This window comes from Propithecus coquereli, unplaced genomic scaffold (genome assembly GCF_000956105.1).
Source record: "Propithecus coquereli isolate 6110/MARCELLA unplaced genomic scaffold, Pcoq_1.0 Scaffold212, whole genome shotgun sequence".
Lineage (NCBI taxonomy): Eukaryota > Metazoa > Chordata > Mammalia > Primates > Indriidae > Propithecus > Propithecus coquereli.
In genome coordinates, this window is record NW_012146301.1 from 2325284 (window position 1) to 2345127 (window position 19844).

Consider the following 19844-nt stretch of genomic DNA (forward strand, 5'->3'; position numbering starts at 1 on the left):
GATCATTTCCTTCTATTTTTTTAGTAGAGACGGGGTCTCGCTCTTGCTCAGGCTGTTCTCGAACTCCTGAGCTCAAACGATCTACCTGCCTCGACCTCCCAGAGTGCTAGGATTACAGGCGTGAACCGCTGCGCCCGGCCTTAGAATTATGATTCTTATGGTAAAAAAGTTCAGTGTGTTCGTAAGGGTATACAATCTTAACAAAAAGTTCCTCTTTTTCCCCCATTTTTCAATCCCACTTTTTTTTTTTTTGAGCTGTCGGGGGGAGTCTCACTATATCGCCCAGGCTGGTCTCGAACTATTGGGCTCAAGGGATCCTCCTGCCTCAGCCTCCCTAGTAGCTGCAATTATAGGCATGAGCCACCAGCTCTTCAATTCTACTTTTGAGCTGTAACTAGAGTTTTTTAGAGCTGTCCATATGTAAACTTTCATGTGCATTCAGATGTATATTTCTGTCTTAATGTAGATAAGGTTGTACTATATGTACTACAACTCCCCCCCATGTATATTTTGCATATCTTTAAAGTGTAAGAGTTATGCTTTTAAAACCTGAGTTATTTCCACCCCCCCCATGCTCACCCACCTCCTAGCCAATGGAACCAAGGCATTTGCGGTGCTGTATGTGTACCGTATCCCATAAGGCTGGGCCATAACAGGGCCATGCCCCATGCTTACTCACTCATCTTGGGCTTTTCTGCCACATCCTTACTGTGTTTCAACTTTAGCCTCATGAACTTTCTTTCATATTAAGTACCTTCCTAATCTAGGGTTTTTGTAAATGTTGTTCCTCTGTCTACAATTCCTTCTTCCTAATCTTTCCATCATGGCTAGTTGTTTTTATCCTTAGGCTTAAAATTTTACTCCAAAGGCCCTTTCTGAATAGTCTGTCTAAAACAGGTTCTCCCTTTCTTTCCCTGCCTTAGTACTCTTTGTTTCCATATAACATTTATTTTAATTCTTAATTGATGTTTGTTTACTCTATTTTCTGTTTCTCTCACTGGACTGAAATAAGCTCTATGAGGGCAGAAACTATTTCATATTGCTGGGTAAATACTTATTGAATTAATGTATAAATGGATGAATAAGAACGCATAGATCAACCACATTAATTTTACGAATGTACCATATGTAGTACCGATCCCTTATTGAAGGCCTATTAAATTGTTTTTCAGATTTTTTTCATATTAAAACACCACCAACAAATGGAAAATAATAAATTTCTTTATATGTCTCTCTGTGTGCGTGCATGTGAATATATCTATTGGATAACTTGCCAAGAGGAAAATTACTGGGTCAAAAGATAACATGTCCTCAAACTCTTTATAAATATTGACAATTTTTTTTAAAAAGATTGCACCATTTTCTATAGCACTAGTAGTGTGAGAAGTGCTTGTTTACTTTTAAGTCACCACTCCTAACCATTATCAAAATTTAATTTTCTAGATGAAAAGTGGGATCTCATTGTTTTAGATTCTATTTCTGTAATTATGACTAAGGGTGAATGTATTATCCTTTTGGAATTGTTTTTTATGTGAACCTATTTAATCTTTTTGCCCATTTTTCTTATTGGTATTTTTCTAGTTGCTTCAGAGTTTTATGAAAAACTTTTGTACCTATGACATTATAGGGAATTTTTGCAGTGTGATATGTCACTCAGTGCCATTGAATTTGGAGCTATATGGGTCTTTTTATCTCTTCAAGAGTAATTTTATATAGCCCAGTAATAAAACTAAATGTGCTGAAAGACCATATTGAAGTTAAGTGTATTTAGTGGTTTATTATTGAAACTGATAATAGGGTTTTTAATGTCTAGTACATAAAAATATTTTGGGATGAATGAGTGACAAGTGAAAAGTTAATTTTTAAGGCAATTTGATTTTACTTGCAAGTTCATTTAGTAGAATTTGATTTTCATAGTAAGAAAACTTAAGCATGCTGATTAGTTGAAAGGTAAGATTGTTTTGTGGCTGTTTATAGAAGTGTTGGTTTTGTGACAGTTACAGAATGTTGAGAAGTTTTGCTATGTGTATATCTACATCTATATCTACATCTATACACACAACAGATCTATAACGTATATATAAGTGATAAAATATGAATAATGAATTCTATGAATTATCCCTTAAAACTTGCCTATTAGTTCTCTCAAGATAACTTTTTAGATAAGCAGTTTACTTTCTCTCATCGCGTTTGAAAGAAATGTTAAAAGTTTCCTTCTAGGCTTATTATAATCCAGTCTTCATCAGCCATCACTCTTCCTGTATTTTGTTCAAGAGGCACTAATTGTTCGCATTTGGCAGGTTTAACACTTCCTGACAGAGAGGCTATTAAGGGGAAGTATTCTCCAATAACTGTCACTGACTGGAACAAAGAACCTTCCAACTCGATGTGTGGAAACCACTAACATTCTTAAATGACCCTTTTCATGGATTTTTATCCCTTTAAGCTAAAATTTGGAGAATGTAGGGTCAGTGAAAACAGCAAGGTGTAATAAAGCAGTAAACCTTGATTTTGGAGGGTTAGGGTGGGAGGTATAGATTTATCTCTGACTCGAAAACAATTGTTATTTGGAAAATCTCATTAGCAGATGTGACTGCTTGGAGGAAAAAAAAAAAGACTTAAAACTGATGTCGCTTTCAGGACTGCTTTGAACTTAACAAGCACCTATTTGTGGAGCAGACTGGCTAATGAAAGGAAATTAAATTTTTCTGACAACTTCCCCTGCCAACCTCCTTATTCAGGGGATGTTATTAGGTACTGAAGACTTTTAAGGAAGATTTTTTTTTTTATTAGACATAAATGAACCAGTTATAAACATCCCCCTGCCCCTCCTCTTCCACTTTTAGGGGAGAATTCTGACATGGTTGCTCTACATTTTAAATGTATTAGCTGAAAAGCTTAAACATTGGGTTTCACTTCAAATATTTTTAATTCTTTTCTAGTAATTCAGGTATACTTACCAGCTTTGGTTTTAAAACAATATTGTCAGTCCTTGTGATAGTTTAGTTTGTGTCACTGAATTATAAAAAATAATTAAATTTAGAAGGAGGCTTGATTTCAACATTCTCTTTATTGTTATTCTGGGAAATGTATCATGAGTGTCCTATGTTGAGTGGGTTAGGTGAAAGTTAATGATCAATGAAATGACTTAGATTCAAGGGAAGTTTTTGTCTTTTTAGCTTCTAAGAGGCACACGTGGCATTGGTTGATATTTAGCAGTAACTAATCCTTACGTTGATAAACTCTTATTTCATAGTGTTTAGGAAAGCTTTTTCTCTCCTTGGCTTTCAGGGTTTTTTTCCGCCTCTACTAGTTGAGTCATTGAAATTAAGGTTTTAATTTATATAACAGATACAATTGTAAAGGTAGAATATGTACCTGGACAAAAAGATGAAATAACAAATAAAACAGAAAAGGTAATGGAGATTACCAAAGGGATTTTTTTTAAACAATTGGTAATTTCTGTAGATAGTAGAAATTTGCTTTTTTATTTCTAGAAAATCCATCGAGCTCCTCCCAAACAATAGAGAATCAACTCCCCCTGCTGACAGAATCCAGGAAAACATGACACCTAAATATCAGAAACAAGCTGGCTGCGGACAAGCTTTAATGATCTGATTTATGATTCAGTATTGAATGTAAACATCTAAATTCTGCCATTAAATTCCGGCAACTGCACCAAATCATTGGCAATTCTGGTACTGCTTCCTGCCAGCTCATTTCAAACTGCTTTGAGTTTCTTAATATAATAATGATGAGGTAGAATTTACATTCCACTTATGGTATTAATTTTACATTTCTCTGAATGAAAAGGGTTAGAAGGTTGTAAAATTGAACATTAAATGAATCAGAGGAGACAGTAGTGCAATATATGACTGCCCTAAAGACATTGTGCAATGCCTCATGGGATTAATGTTGAGTCTCATTTCCTGCTTTTACAGGATGCAGATGAAGCTGTCAGAATTGCAAGGGAAATTGGTAAGTTCTTAAATTAACTTTGGTAGGGTTTCTATGTCTTTCAGCAGATACGGTTGAGTAAACATATAATAAGTAATTCCCATAGAGCAAATAATATTTTAATAGTTTTAGGTTTTTGATTACTGTTTGTTGCTCTGGAAGAATTTATCAGTTGAATTACCATATTCTATTATTAAAGGAGACTTTAAAGAGTGATTTGGCCTTAACTATACATAGCTGTTTTGTAAGATGAAATCACTGGCTGATTAAAAGAAGGAATTGTCTTAAGAATGCTTAAGATTGGGTGTAATGCAAATTTGTACGTATGTAGTCGAATGTGGTTTGTTAAAGTTAAGGATATATGTAATTAAAATGAAGATATCATATTTGAATGATTCTGTCTTTTCCTAAGGTAATTTAGGAAACTTAGGATCAACTTAATAATCTTGCTAGGTAGGAAAGAGAAAATAGAACATGGGAAATTAGAACTGACTATTCTATATTAGAGTAAAAGGTAAACCGAAGGACATTTTAATGGCTATTTTACTTGACTGTTTTAACTATAAATGTGTTGTGGCAGTGCTTCCCAGTTTTTTAATTTTAAAAATATTCCTGGTGCTCATGAGAGCTATTGTATTTTTGGCATGTACTAATTGAGAAAATGGGTAAGGGCATGCTGTTTTCATGGTTAGCAATGTTGTTAAATAACTTTATAATTTTATTAATCAAATCAGCAGTTGTATACATTTGAGAGAAATTTGTAGATAGGTGAGAGAAATTAGGCAATGCTCGATAGTCAGGGATTCCCAGCATTTTCTTAGCACTCATATATTCCTCCATCCAAGCTTTTCAGCACCTTGCACTACATTTCTACAGTCCTGTGTTCTCATTAAGATTGAATATTTAGAGTTGTTTTCTACATTTGGAAAGCATTTGATTCGGCAAAGTTTATGTTGTTTATTTGATTCAGCAAAGTTGTGATATGTAGAAATATCTTATTAGTCTGAAAGTGATCATTTGTATTAATAAATATATTCATTGCAAATGGGACAGGCTAGCTTTAGCAGTTCTTTAGTGATCTGAAAAGCGGTTTGACTTGTAATAAATCCCTGTTTCTAGTTGGGTCTGACTAAATTATTTGGGTTTTACTCATTAAATATATTTTATTTGTTTTGTAGAAATCTCTCTTATTGATTATATGTCCTGGGTTTAAAATCAGTCCATAGAAAAATCTTATTTTATCTGATTATGACATCTCTTCATTAATTATTTCTTCAGAATCATCAACGTTATTTCAAGAAGCATTTTAATATTTCACAGGAAGATTTGCTAGATTGCTAAATAAATTAGACCACATGGAACTGGATTCTGTGGTTTCTTTATTGAGAAAAATCAAAAGTTTCTATCTGTGGTTTGAAACCACTGGCATTCTTCATTGCTTAAGAGGAATGTAACATACCTACTGGTTTTTGAGAAGACTTTTCTAAAACAGTTTAGATTTATCCTCCCATATACTTTTAAATTTAAAAAGTCCTTTTTCTAGTTCTAGTTTAGGTATTATTGTCATCTATCTCCTTGGACATAATAGTACTATTATAATAGTGTCTACATAAAAAGGACACTATTTGGAGGAATTTAGGGAAATGAAAATGGATTAGAAGAAAATCTACAATTACACTGCTGTGCCACATTTTGAATTGTAAATCTTCAACTCGTGAGCATTTCCTTTATATAAGCAGCAGCCTGCAGATTGCTTTGCTTGCTTTCATGCCGGTTTCTTCCACCTTTGTTATAACCTATGACCTTTACAATAACCAGTTAACTGTGATGGACTCTCTCTGACAAGTTCTCATCCTTTTGCTTTCCTCCCTCAATAGTTCAGTGCTGTGCTTTATCACCTTTTCAGATTTTTTCTACCAAGGTTACTTAATTCAGTCTAAGTCTCTTTTCTTTATACTTGGGCACATCCTTTATGATTCCTTTCTCTTTCCTATATTTCTTCCAACTCTTCCCCAATTACTCCCTCTCATTTGTGAAATAAATGATAGCAATCATGGCTATTAAGCATAAGAGTGTTAGTGTTTTGCTTATACTCAAAGAAAGGGAAGTCATAAAATTTATGGTAAAATAAAACATAATAAAGAACTAGGGTCATCAGCTTTTATAAAGCTTTTAGAATTTCTCTGAAAACCCCTTCTGAATCGCCACAGAAACCTCCCATGAAACCTTTTGCTACAAGTGCTAGCTTCTAAAATAAATTACATATTATTAAAGTCTCTCAGTTTTCTGTCTTGTTTGGTAATTCAGCATTTTTTTCTACTAATTTTATTGAGATATACCACAATTTAATTGTAGTATGATTTCGATGGGCCTTTGTGAGTTTATCTAAGAGGCAAACTGAATATTGATTTCATGGGAAAATATGTTCCTACTTCTAAACAACTGAATTATAATCAAACCTTTGAACTTATCCATTTGTAAGTTGCTAATTACATATGTGTCATACCAATTCATAGAGTTTTCTCTTTTCCTTCTTTCTGTGTTACATGGTGAAAATGAAATTGATCCTGCTTTATATGATTCCCATCTCATGTCTTTTCTTCTGGAAAGAGGAATCTATGCTATGCTGAAGTAGGAAACTAACTGTATTGAACATTGATGAATTATGTGCCTTTTACATAGTAGTAGCTCCTGCTTATGGAACATGTTTTCCATGTCCCAGGCACTTTGGAAATGTTATTTCTAATGCTAATTCTTGGGTTTAATTATTTTCATTTACATTTAAGGAAACTAAGGATTAGAAATGGTAATTTGCTCGAGTTCACAGAGCTACTGAGTGGTGGGCCCTGGTTTAAATCTAGGTTTATTTGGCTCCAAAGACCATGGATTTTTCATTATACTTTGGCTAAACTAATGGGATTAGAGGATCAGAGCTAAAATTTGAGCCACTCCTTTGTGTAAAATACTGTAAGGTACTTTAGCATGTTATACATGGAATTAAAGCAGACATCTCTTATCATTGATGAGGTGAGAGACAGTTAAGACTTAACATGTCACTTCTATGTATTTGTTTTTTGGACTACTTTGTCTCCCTCATTCTTGCTCCTGATTTTTTCCTTTGGTCTATCTAAGTTTAGAGGTGCAGGGCTGTTTATCCTCAGTTTATCTTTAACCTGATGGTAGACAATAATAATCAGTGAGGCCGATTTCCGTTTAGGTTTGGTCTTTTTACTGGACCAAAAGTCCTTCATACAATCAAGTGAAAATTGATTCTTGAAAAGAAATTGTAAATCTAAAACTTGTTATTTAACAACTTCCTGATTCTTTTCCTTTGCTTTGTCTTTCTCACAGTCACAAATCATGCCCAATTTAAATGAGAAAAATTTTTTAAATTCTGAAGTCTACCATACTACAAACCTGCTTCTCCCACAATTTCTGCATCTCAGTAAATGTCACCCAGTTCAGTCAGGCCAAAGCCCAGGATCTATCCTGGATGTCTCCTTTGCTCCTCATCCCATTGAAATCTATCAGTAGGCACCATCAGTTCTTCATTCAAAATGTATTCTATATTCACTGTTTCCTATCTCCTAGCACTCTCCTGCTGCAAACTACCATTGGCTTTTGCAGGGACTATGACAATAGTTTCTTTACTTCTGTTCTTAAACACTTCAAAGCCATTCTTCACATAGCTGACAGTGCTTTATTTTAAAACTTTAAAGAACAAGTATGCATCTCATCTCATCCCACTCCATCCCTGCTTTAAACTCTCTAATGACTTTCTATCCTGCTTAGATAAAATCAGAATTCTTTACCCACCTACCAACCCCATGTGATTTGGCACATGCCTTTCTCTCCAATCTCATTTTATACTACTCCCTTCCTTGCCTACTATTCTGCAGTCACATTGGTGTACATGAACACACTAAATTTCTGGGCCTTAGGATTAAATTTTTGGGGGGTGCCGGGGGAACAGGGGTGACCTGGAAGACCCTTGCTGATATCTTCACATAGATGGCGCCTTGTGGTCTTTCATAGCTTAGCTTAAATATCATGTCTTCAAGAGAAGATGCTCTAATATTGCCCATTTTTGTCTTGTAATCATATTCTACATTTCTGTGTAGTACTCATGACGTGCAGATATTTTTCTCTGTCATTAACTTTTCCCCCAGTATTTTAGTTTGAAAAATTTCAATCATACAGCATTTTGAAAGAATTTTCCAGTGTATACCTGTATACCTAACACCAAGATTCCGCTACTAATCTTTTGCTAGATTTGCTTTATCACTTACCTATCCAGATGTTAATCCATCTTATTTTTGTTGCATTCCAAAGTAAAATGCACATACTGGTACATGTCCCAATAGAATACTCCAATACAGAGGTTGTTAACTGAATTCAGTATGTGTATACAGTTTTGTTATTTTGTTACAGAATTTACATACAATGCGAGCAACTTTTAAGTCTGTATTTGTTGATTTTGACATATGTATACATCTGTGTAACTCCAACTCTCACCAAGATATTGACTATACTGTCACCCCAGAGAGTTCCCTCATGCTTCTTCCAAGTCAATTCTTATGAACCCCCGGCCCTGGAGGTAGCCTGTTCTAAATTCTTATACTAAAGATTAGATTTTTAAAAATTGAGATAAAATTTAAATACTATAAAATTCAGCCCTTTAAAGTATACAATTCAGTGATTTTTGATATATTCATAAGGTTGTATAACCATAATCACTGTCTAATTCTAGAACATCTTTATTACTCCCAAAAGAAACTCTGTACCCAGTAGTATTTACTCCTTATTCTCCCTCCACCTAGCCCCTGACAACAATTAATATACTATCTTTCTCTATGGATTTACCTATTCTGGTGATATTTCATATAAATGAAATCATACAATGTATGAACTTTTATGTCTGGTTTCTTTCACTTAGAATAACATTTTTAAGGTTCATAAATATTCTACCAAGTACCGTATTTTATTCCTTTTTATGGTTGATAATCTTCCATTGTATGGTATATACCATATTTTGTTTATTTGCCTGTTGATGGACATTTGAGTTGTTTCCACTTCTTGGCTATTGTAAATAGTGCTACTACGAACATGTGTGTCCATGTATTTGAGTACCCATTTTCAATTTTGGGGGTATATACCTAGGAGTGGAATTACTAAGTTATATGGTAAGTCTATGTTTAACGTTTTGAGGAATTGCCAAATTGGTTTTCATCGCTGCTATTCCATTTTACATTTCTAGTAGGAATGTATGAGGGTTTCCGCTTCTTCACATCCTTGCCAACACTTATTTTCTTTTTTATAAAAAAAGTATTTTTTGCCTTTCTAGTATGTGTGAAGTGATATCTTATTGTGGCAGAGGGCAGAATGGATCAAAAGAATATGACCCAATTATGTGCCGTCTATAAAAAAGTCACTTTAGCTTCAGAGACAAATGGGTTGAAAGTGAAAGGATGGAAAAAGATATCCCATGAAAACAGTAAACAAAAGAGAGCTGGGGTGGCAATACTAATATCAGTTCTTGTAGACTGTTCTTGTGTTCACCAGGCTGGACTAATGGAAGTTTTTGGGAATCTGAAATTCAAATGTATGAGAATCTTTTACTGTACCTTATTATTACCTTTACACTAACCTATGACCATGGCATCTATGTTCTTTGAAATGAGGCTCTCTCATTTGTTGTTTTTATTAGTCTTCTGATTACCTCTTTCTCTGTCTTTGATTAGTGTATAGGGTCTATGGTGGTTCGTTCTTCTCTGCCTGGCTATTTTCCTTTGCCTATTCTTCCTATCTTCCTTTTGGCATAGTATCACATAAAAAAAAGTCGCTTGTGTTGTTTATATAGAAAAACAAATTGTTCATACTTAAGAGGGATAAAAATGCTTGGCTAAGCCTGACATCTTTTATTTTCTCTTTTTATTTCATGTTGCTTAGAAAAATTTTCACATGTCGCGTGTGACTCTGTGGTTAAAGTTTATTGAAGAAACCTTTGAAACTGTCTTCCATCCTGTTAATTTATTTGCCAATTTGGTTTTAAGCAGGAAATATGTTTAATATCTAAGGAGATTTAATAAAAAAGGCCTAAGGAAAAGTTATGTTGAAGAAAGTGGTGTTAAAATATCCTTTGTGAAATCCATTGAACACTGAGATGTTTATTTTGCTGTTTTCGTATTATTAAAGTAATATGGTTATTGGGGGTTAGAATGATATTCCTTGGGAGATGGGAATGTGTGTTCTGTGGCCTTTTCCTTCTTTTTTTCCACCGTCAGTTGGGTGCTTGTATTTTCTTTTATTATTCCAATATACACATTTGGGTTTAAGCGTAATTTCACAAGTTCTCTTTCCATATTCTCTCAGTCATTCATCTTTTGTCTTGTTTTATTGTTATTCATTCTTGTATATCTTTTCTTTTTCCTTTTTCTGTTAGTTGCAAAAGACTGTGCACAGCTTTCAAGCAATAGAGTGGAAACACATTGTAATGTGAAAAAACATTGGTTTTTGTTTGGAAGCTTCCCGTCTGTGAAGCCTTCTGCTCTAATCTGCACACTGATTCCTGGAGCAGAGTTAGGGATCTAGTATTTTTTTATTGCCTAAGTATAAGGAAATAGGCAGATAAGATCAGTTTTGCCTTTCTCTGCCAAATAGTGTTATGCATCAGTTTATTTTTTTAGCTTATAGCACATCTTGATTATATCTTTATGTGTATAAAATTGGCTCATTCTTATTTAAACTAAATATATTTATATAGGTATTTATGTATTTATATATGTGTATGACCAACTGAGGAAAGGCCATATATATATCTATATATGTCTGCAGTAGTAGTAGATGTGGATCATTCATAGTTGGACTGTAACACTTGTGTTTGGTAGTTATTGGATGATTATAGACGCCAAATAGTATTGATGCCAATGTGCTTCACCTCAGTCTGTAGTGTGCCAACCCAAATGGTACACCAAAACTAAATTGGTAATGATAAAACTAAGCTAAATATAACGATTTTGTAATTTAAAGAGAGCAATAGAATCAGTAGAAAATTATGATCAGATAAAGACAGAATGAATAACGCACTGATAATACAATTTATTTCCCCAATTTGCTTGAATTTATTTATTTATTTATTTATTCATTTATTCATTCATTCAGACAGAGTCTTGCTCTGTTGCCTGGGCTAGAGTGCCGTGGCATCGGCCTAGCTCACAGCAACCTCAAACTCCTGGGCTCAAGCAATCCTTCTACCTCAGCCTCCTGAGTAGCTGGGACTACAGGCATGCACCACCATGCCCGGCTAATTTCTCTCTCTCTCTCTCTCTCTCTATATATATATATGTATAGTCCAGATCATTTCTTTCTATTTTTTAGTAGCGACGGGGTCTTGCTCTTGCTCAGGCTGGTCTCGAACTCCTGACCTTGAGCGATCCACCCGCCTCGGCCTCCCAGAGTGCCAGGATTACAGGCGTGAGCCACCATGCCCAGCCTAATTTGCTTGAATTTAAATTATCTCCTTGTTTGTATTTACAGTCAGAATTTTTCAAAGTAGCCATGTGATGCATGGCAGCCAAACTTCCCAGCAAATTTTGAGTTAGGTTCCTTGAAGGACTCTAGTAGTGTGCTAATTTTTATATGTGCCTGTGCATTTGTCATTAGTTCATCAGAGCTCAAGTATATCACATTTTTAGTCTCCCCCAACCCCCACTATTACTTTAAAAAACAAAGATTTACTTTTTCTTCATTTAGCATGTTTGCTTCCCATCGGTCAGGTTGTCAGTTGGGAAGGAGAAGTTTTGTTCTATACTATCCTTATTCAGTAACCTAGGCTGATGGAACTTCCACCATCTATAATATCACAGAGGCAGGACATAGAGAAGTCTTAATTTTGATAATCAGCAATGAGAGTTTCTTCATCATGAAGTTATCACTTATATCTCATCATGTGGTTTTGCAATTTGTAGATCCTTAACATCATCTCCTAAATATTTCTTGAATTTATCCACTTCTCTCCATTTCTACTACTCCCATCCTTGTTGAAGTTAGTGTCATCTCTTGCCTGTATCACTGTAGTAGCCTTCCAAACATACTCGTCTTATCACAGCTTGGAATTCCCTGGAGGAATTGGAAGGTTATTGGGGGAAATACTCTTGGGACCAACACCTGTGAAGGGGTGAAGGAAACTGGAAGAGGGAGAAGTTGGGTTGAGATTCTGTCTCAACAAAGGCCTTAGCTAATAATTTAGAGAGCTCTGAATATTGGTTGGTTTTTTGTAGTTGTCCCAAATTGGGACAAGGGGATTGAGCCTTTATATACCTGTATCAACTAACCACTGGGTGTGGGCTGCTCGTAGGAAGGGCCAAGACCTTCAGCAGAAAGCTGAAGACAAGTCAGCTATTGGTTGTAAACACTTTCAGAAATTAAGGGAATGTCCTGAACTAGGGATCTGGGCAGAGAACTGCATTTCATAATTTTGATATATATTTTTCATGATTATTCATTTCTAAGTATTTTCAGATTTCCATTATGATTTTTGACTCATATGTTTTTTAGTGATGTATTTTAAAATAACTTAGAAAAATCAGCTTTTTGTTTTATTATTGATTTCTAACTTAATTGCTTTATGGTCAGTGAATATTATCTTTTTCATTTAGAATCTTTCAGATTTGATGAAAATTGCTTTATGGCTAAGGAATAAGTCATTCTAAATATATATTCCATATGTGCCTGAAAAGAATGTGTATTCTCAAATTATTGTATGCCATGTTTTATAAATGACTCAAGAGGTCAAGCCTATCTATTAGGATATTCAGCATTCCTAGTGACATTTTTGGATATTTAGTGGAAACATTTTTGAAAAAGTAGATCTCTTAATTTTTTCTTGCTTGTCAGGTTTTGCCTCTGTTAAGTTAATAGGTGTATTATAGTGTAACATGTGTCTCCTTGGCTAATTTTACTTTTACCAAAAGGTTGTGAATAATTTTTTATTTTACTTTCAAGTTTGATTTTATATGATATTAATATGCCCAAACAAACTTGTTTTAGTCATATCCTTGTATACTTCTCCATCTTTTCCATCTGCCAACGAACTGTTGTTTTAAGTGTATCTCTTATAAGTACATGGACTGGATTTTTTTTTTTTCTATTCAGATTGGTGATACCTGCCTTTTAACTGGAGAATTTAGTCCATTTACATTTATTGTGTTTACTACTATATTTAGTTTGTTTGTTCTATCATTTGGATTCTGTGTTCTTTCATTTCTTAGCTTCTGTTTGATGATGATGATGATTTTTGAAAATCTCTCTTGTTCTTATTCCATTTTTCCCTCCCAGCCCCCTGCACTGTGATGGAAATTTTATACTCTATTTCTGTTTTTTTGGTGTTTGCTATAGAAATTTCAACTTGGAGGCAGTCCTTCGGGTGTCCTTCATCCTCACCAAGATTTAGTGTTGTCACTGTTTTGGATTTTAGAGATATGTAGCAGTATCTCATTGTTTTAATTTGCAATTCCCTGATAACATATGATATTGAGCATCTTTTCATACTCTTACTTGCTATTTGTATATCTTCTTTATTGAGGTGTCTGTTCAAATCTTTTGCCCATTTTTTAGTTGGCTTGTTTATTTTCTTATTGTTGAGTTTTAAGAGTTTTGTATGTTTTAGATATAAGTTTTTTAAATCAGATATGTGTTTTGTAAATATTTTCTCTCAGTCTATGACTTGTGTCTTCATTCTCTACGAGTGTCTTTTGTGGAGCAGAAGTTTTTAATTTTAATAAAGTTAAATTTATCAATTGTTTTTTAATGGATTGTGCTTTTGGTGTTACATGTAAAAACTCATCATTAAACTAAGCTCACCTAACTTTTCTCTTATTTTTCTTCTAGAAATTTTATATAGTTTTGCATTGTGTATTTAGGTCTAAGATCATTTGAGTTAATTTTTGTGAAAAGTGCAAGGACTGTGTCTAGGTTCTTTTTTTTTTTGCACGTGAATATCCAGTTGTTCCAGTACCATTTATTGGAAGGACTATCTCCATTGAATTGCATTTACTTCCTTGTCAAAGGTCAGTTGACTATATTTGTGTGGGTCTATTTCTGGGCTCTCTATTCTGTTGCACTGATTAATTTGTCTGTTTTAGACAATACTGTGTTGTATTGATTACTGTTGCTTTATAGTAAATTTAGAAGTTGGGTAATGTCAGTCTTTTGAATTTATTGTTTTCCTTTAATACTGTGTTGGCTATTCTGGGTCTTTTGTATTTCCATATAAACTTTTGAATCTGTTTGTTGATAGCCACAAAAATAACTTGCTGGAATTTTGATTTAGATTGTGTTGAATCTATAGATGAAGTTGGGAAGAATTGATATCTTAACAATACTGAATCTTCCTATCCGTGAACATGGATTATGTCTCCATTTAGATTTTCATTGATTTCTTTCATCAGATCATTGTAGTTTTCCTGATAGAGATACTGTACATATTTTTTTAGATTTACAACTGTTTCATTTTTTTGGTGCTAACGTAAATGGTATTATGTTTTAATTTCAAATTGCAATTGTTCATTGCTGGCATATAGGAATGCAATCAATGTTTACATATTAACTTGTATCCTGAAACCTTGAAATAATTGCTAATTAGTTCTAGGAGTTTTATTGTTACCGATTCTTTTGAATTTTTTTCATATACAATCATGTTATATCCTAATGAAGATAGTTTTATTCTTCTTTCCCAGTCTGTTTACCCTTTATTTCTTTTTCTTGACATACTGCAAAAGTGAGGACCTATAGTAGGATATTTACTAGGAGTGGTAAGAGGGGACATCCTTGCCTCATTCCTCATTTTAGGGGAAAGCATCCAGTTTTTCACCATTAAGTATGATGTAGCTGTAGGTTTTTTATAGGTATTTTTAATCAAGTGCAGGAAGTTTCCCTTTATTATTAGTTTGCTGAACTCAAGAGTGTTGATTTTTGTCAAATGCTTTCTCTGCATCTATTCATTTAGAGGACTGAGCTACTCCCTGAAATATCTTTTGTTTTCTTTTTATTTTGAACCTTTCTTTTAGGAATAAAGGCTTTTGCAATTAATTATAGGTGTTTCCTGTTTTTAAAAGAAGACCCCTCCCCCCCAAATCATACCTTTTCTTTGATCCATGAGAGATTTCTGACTAGTACCACTAAATTAGGAATAGGACATTTCCCAATAAATATTTACTTTTCTCTTCTTTTTACTTGTCCTTCTTTATTCATTCTATGAAATTTTAATTCAAGAAGCTGTAGGTGAAAAAAATGACGTGAAATTCTTTATTGTACAATTTATGACTGTTGTATCATGATGTCATTTTTATCAACTTTTGTGTTACCAGGTTATGCCACCACGTGTGGACTAGGTTTTGCTTGAAGAGTGAGGTTATTTATTGTATCTTGAGTAGATAAACATGGCATTATCAGTTGGTCAAAAAAGAGTTCTTTTTGACTTGGAATCCATAACTAAATGGAAAATTTCCTAAGCTCCTAGGGTCTTCCTTCACTCCCTTACCTTACACATCCAAACTACCGCTGCCTCTGCTCTTTTTCTCTCTGTCTATTGGTAGCAACCAATTCCAAGTCACAGCCTGTCACCTGAACCACTGCAAAGGCTTCCTAGTCAGTCTCTCTGTTTCTACCTTTGCCCTTTCACAAGTCATTCATTGCATAGCAGCCAAAGTGATCTTCAAAATACTTTATTAGGTCACGTCCCTCTCCTATATAACACTTCCCAGCTTGTTCCTTCTGTGAGGAATCATCCTCCATCATTGATTTCCAGAGGGCTAGCTCTATCTTGTCACTCAGGTCTCAGTTTAAATATCAGTTTTCTTAGAGAAGTCTTTTCAAGGAACAGTAACCTTAATCACTCTGAGTCACATCTCTCTGTGTTTTTATTATAGCACTTACCACTATCTCACATTGCACATATAAAATGTGTGCACATATATTTAGGTGCATGTGTACTTGTATATTGTTTTCTACTAGATAGCAGACTTCATGAGAGCAGGGAATTTTCTGAACTGTTGGTCTTTGTATCCCCTAGAGTCAGATCAGACTTTGGCACATAGTATGTATACAGTAAACATTTTTGAGCTTATGAATGAAAATTTGGTGGTAGAGTTAGAAAGAAGACTGCTTGTGTTGTGGTGGACAGTAAGACATGCTGATTGCTGAGAGGCGAAGAAATCAGAGAGGATGTCTTGTCCTGCAGTTAAACCTGCCCTTGAAAGTTGAGGAGGAATAGAAACCTTTTAGTACTTTGGTAAACTAAGTTTTTGTGTTGTCTTAATATTTTTTCTCACATAGTGTTTAGTAGATTTCTTTTTGGAAGTATTTGTTTCTCTTTTATTATGCAGAAGGGAAATAGGGAATGGAGACTTTCTCCATGTTGGAGTTGGCGTGTCAGTAGGTGAGTTACATATATTTCTGAGTAAGGGAGTAGCAATAGGCATCCAATCAGAGGACCAGAAAGGTGAGGAAAAACTTGGGAAGAGCATTAGGACCTGCTTTTTTTTTTTTTAAAAAACAATCTCTTCAGACCAGGAAATTTGCCTCCTTTTGTAAGCCTTGTGGAATTTGTGTTTTAAGGAAGGTTGTTCTGTTTCAAAGATGTATCAACTGAAGAATATAAAATTAAATAAATACATTATAGACAAAAGCTAAAAGGAGTAGGTGCTCCAGTGGATAAGAAAATGTAAGAGAACGTAAGTGGAAATGTCATCTCCACAGCTAGGTAAGTGAAGGGTAGCAATAACCATCAACTTGTTGACCGTTTCTGATTTTTCCAGGAATGCCAACTTTTGACTGAGTCTTTTTTTCCTCCTTCCAGTTCCTGGCACCCCATGACTTACCTTTAGCTAGTGTGGCAGAGACACCACAAGAAAGTAGGACGAGGGACTAGATTGTTTAATGTTATTTAACATCATCTGTGTGGAATATTTTTTCCCTCCTCTTAAATGTCTAGGTCTTGTTTCTCTGTGGTATGGTGACGGCATGAAAATATGTACTGCCCGAAATCTAATGACTTGTTTGACATAAGAAGTTTAATAAAAAACCTTACCTTTTTATTATTTCATAATATAGCTCAAAGATTAGATTAAGAGTTAGTGTTACTAACTTCTATCAGTTTCTTCCTCCCTTCCAACCTTTTTTTATTTGGCTTGTTAGATTTTTGTCAGGGAACCTTGCCTTCCTAGGTTACATGTATTCTCTAATGGTCTGTTGGCAAATCATATTGCCTTATTATGGATTGTCCTTTAACGACATCTCACTTTTTTGAACATATAATAATTTCTTGTTGACAAATTATTTTATGTGTTTTGTTTCCCCAGCTTGTTCCTTGTGAGCAAGGACGATTTCCCCATCTTATTTTGAAACTCAAAAATCACTATATAGTCCAAGATCCATAGTAAATGACTAAGATGAGATTACTATTAGAATCAGAAAAACTTCAAATTTTTTAATCTTCAGAGGGTACTGAATATCATAGAGATGTGGACTGTGGCTATCACACCTCTTATGGTTTCCTGTTACATGGATAAATCATTTTTCATGGTGAATTGATAACATGTTTTTTTGGGGGGGGGCAGGTATGGATCCATTAAACTGTCGTAGACAGGATTTTGCAGGCATGCCAGTTTTGAATTTTTAGATTGTGTTTCTTCACTCTCCCCAAATGCTAATTCTTGTTTACTGATTTCATTCCAATTCCTTTATGTGACATTGATTGCAAGGCCGCGGCATTGAATGAGACAAAATACCATTTTAGCTATTCTCATGCAGGATCAAAAATCATGCATGATCTCATGCAGGATAAAGAATCAAAGCATGCATCACCATCAAATTGGTATTAACTGATCAGCACTTAAGTGCACATATAGTAATAACATTTCATTGGGTGTCGGGCAGATGGGAGAGGGGAGGAGGGGATTGGTATATACACACCTAATGGGTACAGTGTGCACCATCTGGGGGGTGGACACACTTGAAGCTCCGACTCAGGTGGGGCAAAGGCAATATATGTAACCTAAACATTTGTACCCCCATAATATGCTGAAATAAAAAAAAAATTAAAAGAGAATAAAAGCATGTAAAATTTTCTGTACTTTGCCCCCAATCTGTGTTTTCGGTTTTCTTATCCTCTACCGTCTTACATATTAAAATACATTCTTGTACTTCAACTGAATTCTTTTAGTCATTTCTTAAACTTGTCCCATGATTCCCCACTTCTGTTTTGTTTCCACTATTCCTGCCTGAAATGTTCAAATCCTGCTTATCCTTCATAGCTTCATTTAAATGACCATTTCTATAATATACTTTTCTTAATCCCTTTTCTTTCTACCTTCCTATGATTCTTTCCTCTTCTGAACCCCTAATGATAGGATTATTTGGGTCCTTTGCCTCTCTTCCTGGATTATAAGGCCCCCAATGTTAAGAACAATATATTTATCTTTCTTTTTCTCTCTGTACTTAGCATTGTTTTAAAAATGCTATCCCACATAAACATCATGAACATAAAAATCTTTAGTTGAATTAATTATGAAACATTTAGGAAGCAAGTGCCATTTTAACTAAGTTGAAGTTAAGGGTGATGTTTTGTGGTTTGGGGGTCAAAAGGTCTTTGACATTTGGTCCTCTCTTCCCTTTTCCTCTAAGGATCCTATAACTTGAGTTTAGTGCTATTAGAGCATCACAGACTGGGAAGGGTCCTTTAAGTGTTCACTGACCTCTTCTTCCTTCAGAAAAGATCATACACAAATGATTTCAGACATATGGATATCTCCACCTTGTTTTCAGAAAACCTGTATAGGAGAATTACAACTTTTCTTGATAAATGATTATAGGGAACTCTTACTGTCAAATTTTACTATACAATAATCTAAATAATTGTGTAACTAGCAACAGGTTTATGATTTTATTTTCTCTTATAAAACTTTGCTGTAAATGTCCTTTGTTTTGGACCTTACTTTGTATTTTTGTAATACCCCATTGAGTGTATGAAACGGTATAATATAATAGCTTCTCCATTGATATTAGTGAGCCCTGGATCTTGTGCTCTAGGCTATAATATTAAAGCCATGTTTGATTTTTCCCAATGCTATCACGTCAGTTCTTGCTGATAAAAGCTGTAGGGGTTTTCTGTGACTTTTCAGATGAAAATACCTCAAAATCACTTTTGAAAAAGGAATTTAATTTCTGATATATTTTTGGGGATGTTTCTTGGTTCTATGTAGGTTGCTTCTTAGATCTTTGGTTAGTTAATACTGCATCTACTTCTGTTTTTGGAATCCACTGTCAATTTATTTATATTTCCTTAGCTTTTATTACTGGGGACAATGTTATGTTTATTGATACAAGTAGCCTTTTTTTTTCTTTTGGTCACACTCTCATTTTTAAAATATATGTAAGATCATTACACTGGTGTTATTTTCCTGACGCTAAGGAAAGGAACTTTTAAATAAATTAGTTATTGTCTCCTCTGTTATCGAACATGTGGTCAGTTGTCATGTTCATACATCCAAATGATCAAAGTCTGAACTTCTGTCTAATTCTTCCCTGCTGTTAGGCTACCCTGTCATGATCAAGGCCTCAGCAGGTGGTGGTGGGAAAGGCATGCGCATCGCTTGGGATGATGAAGAGACCAGGTGAGAGGCTGTCCAAAATATACTTTTGATGAAAATTGCAGTTACTGGAGTTTTATTAAACTGACAGGTAAACAGATAGCAAAAACATAATGGAATAATTACAGTAAAAATCTAATTTTTACTCTTTTCAATGGGAAAAAATGCAAAATTATGCATAAACCTTCCTTATTTATATTTTGATAACAATTATCCTATTATAGAAAGGTTTTTACTATT

General features: G+C 34.4%; 1 protein-coding gene across 1 annotated transcript in view; it reads left to right on the forward strand.

Annotated features, from left to right (window-relative positions):
• PCCA (propionyl CoA carboxylase, alpha polypeptide) overlaps positions 1–19844 on the forward strand; it is a 375245-nt gene that overhangs the window by 116432 nt on the left and 238969 nt on the right. Inside the window, exons 7-8 of the mRNA XM_012644433.1 lie at positions 3942–3978; positions 19550–19628. Of these exons, the coding sequence (XP_012499887.1) occupies positions 3942–3978; positions 19550–19628 (116 nt within the window). The remainder of the gene's footprint in view (positions 1–3941; positions 3979–19549; positions 19629–19844) is intronic.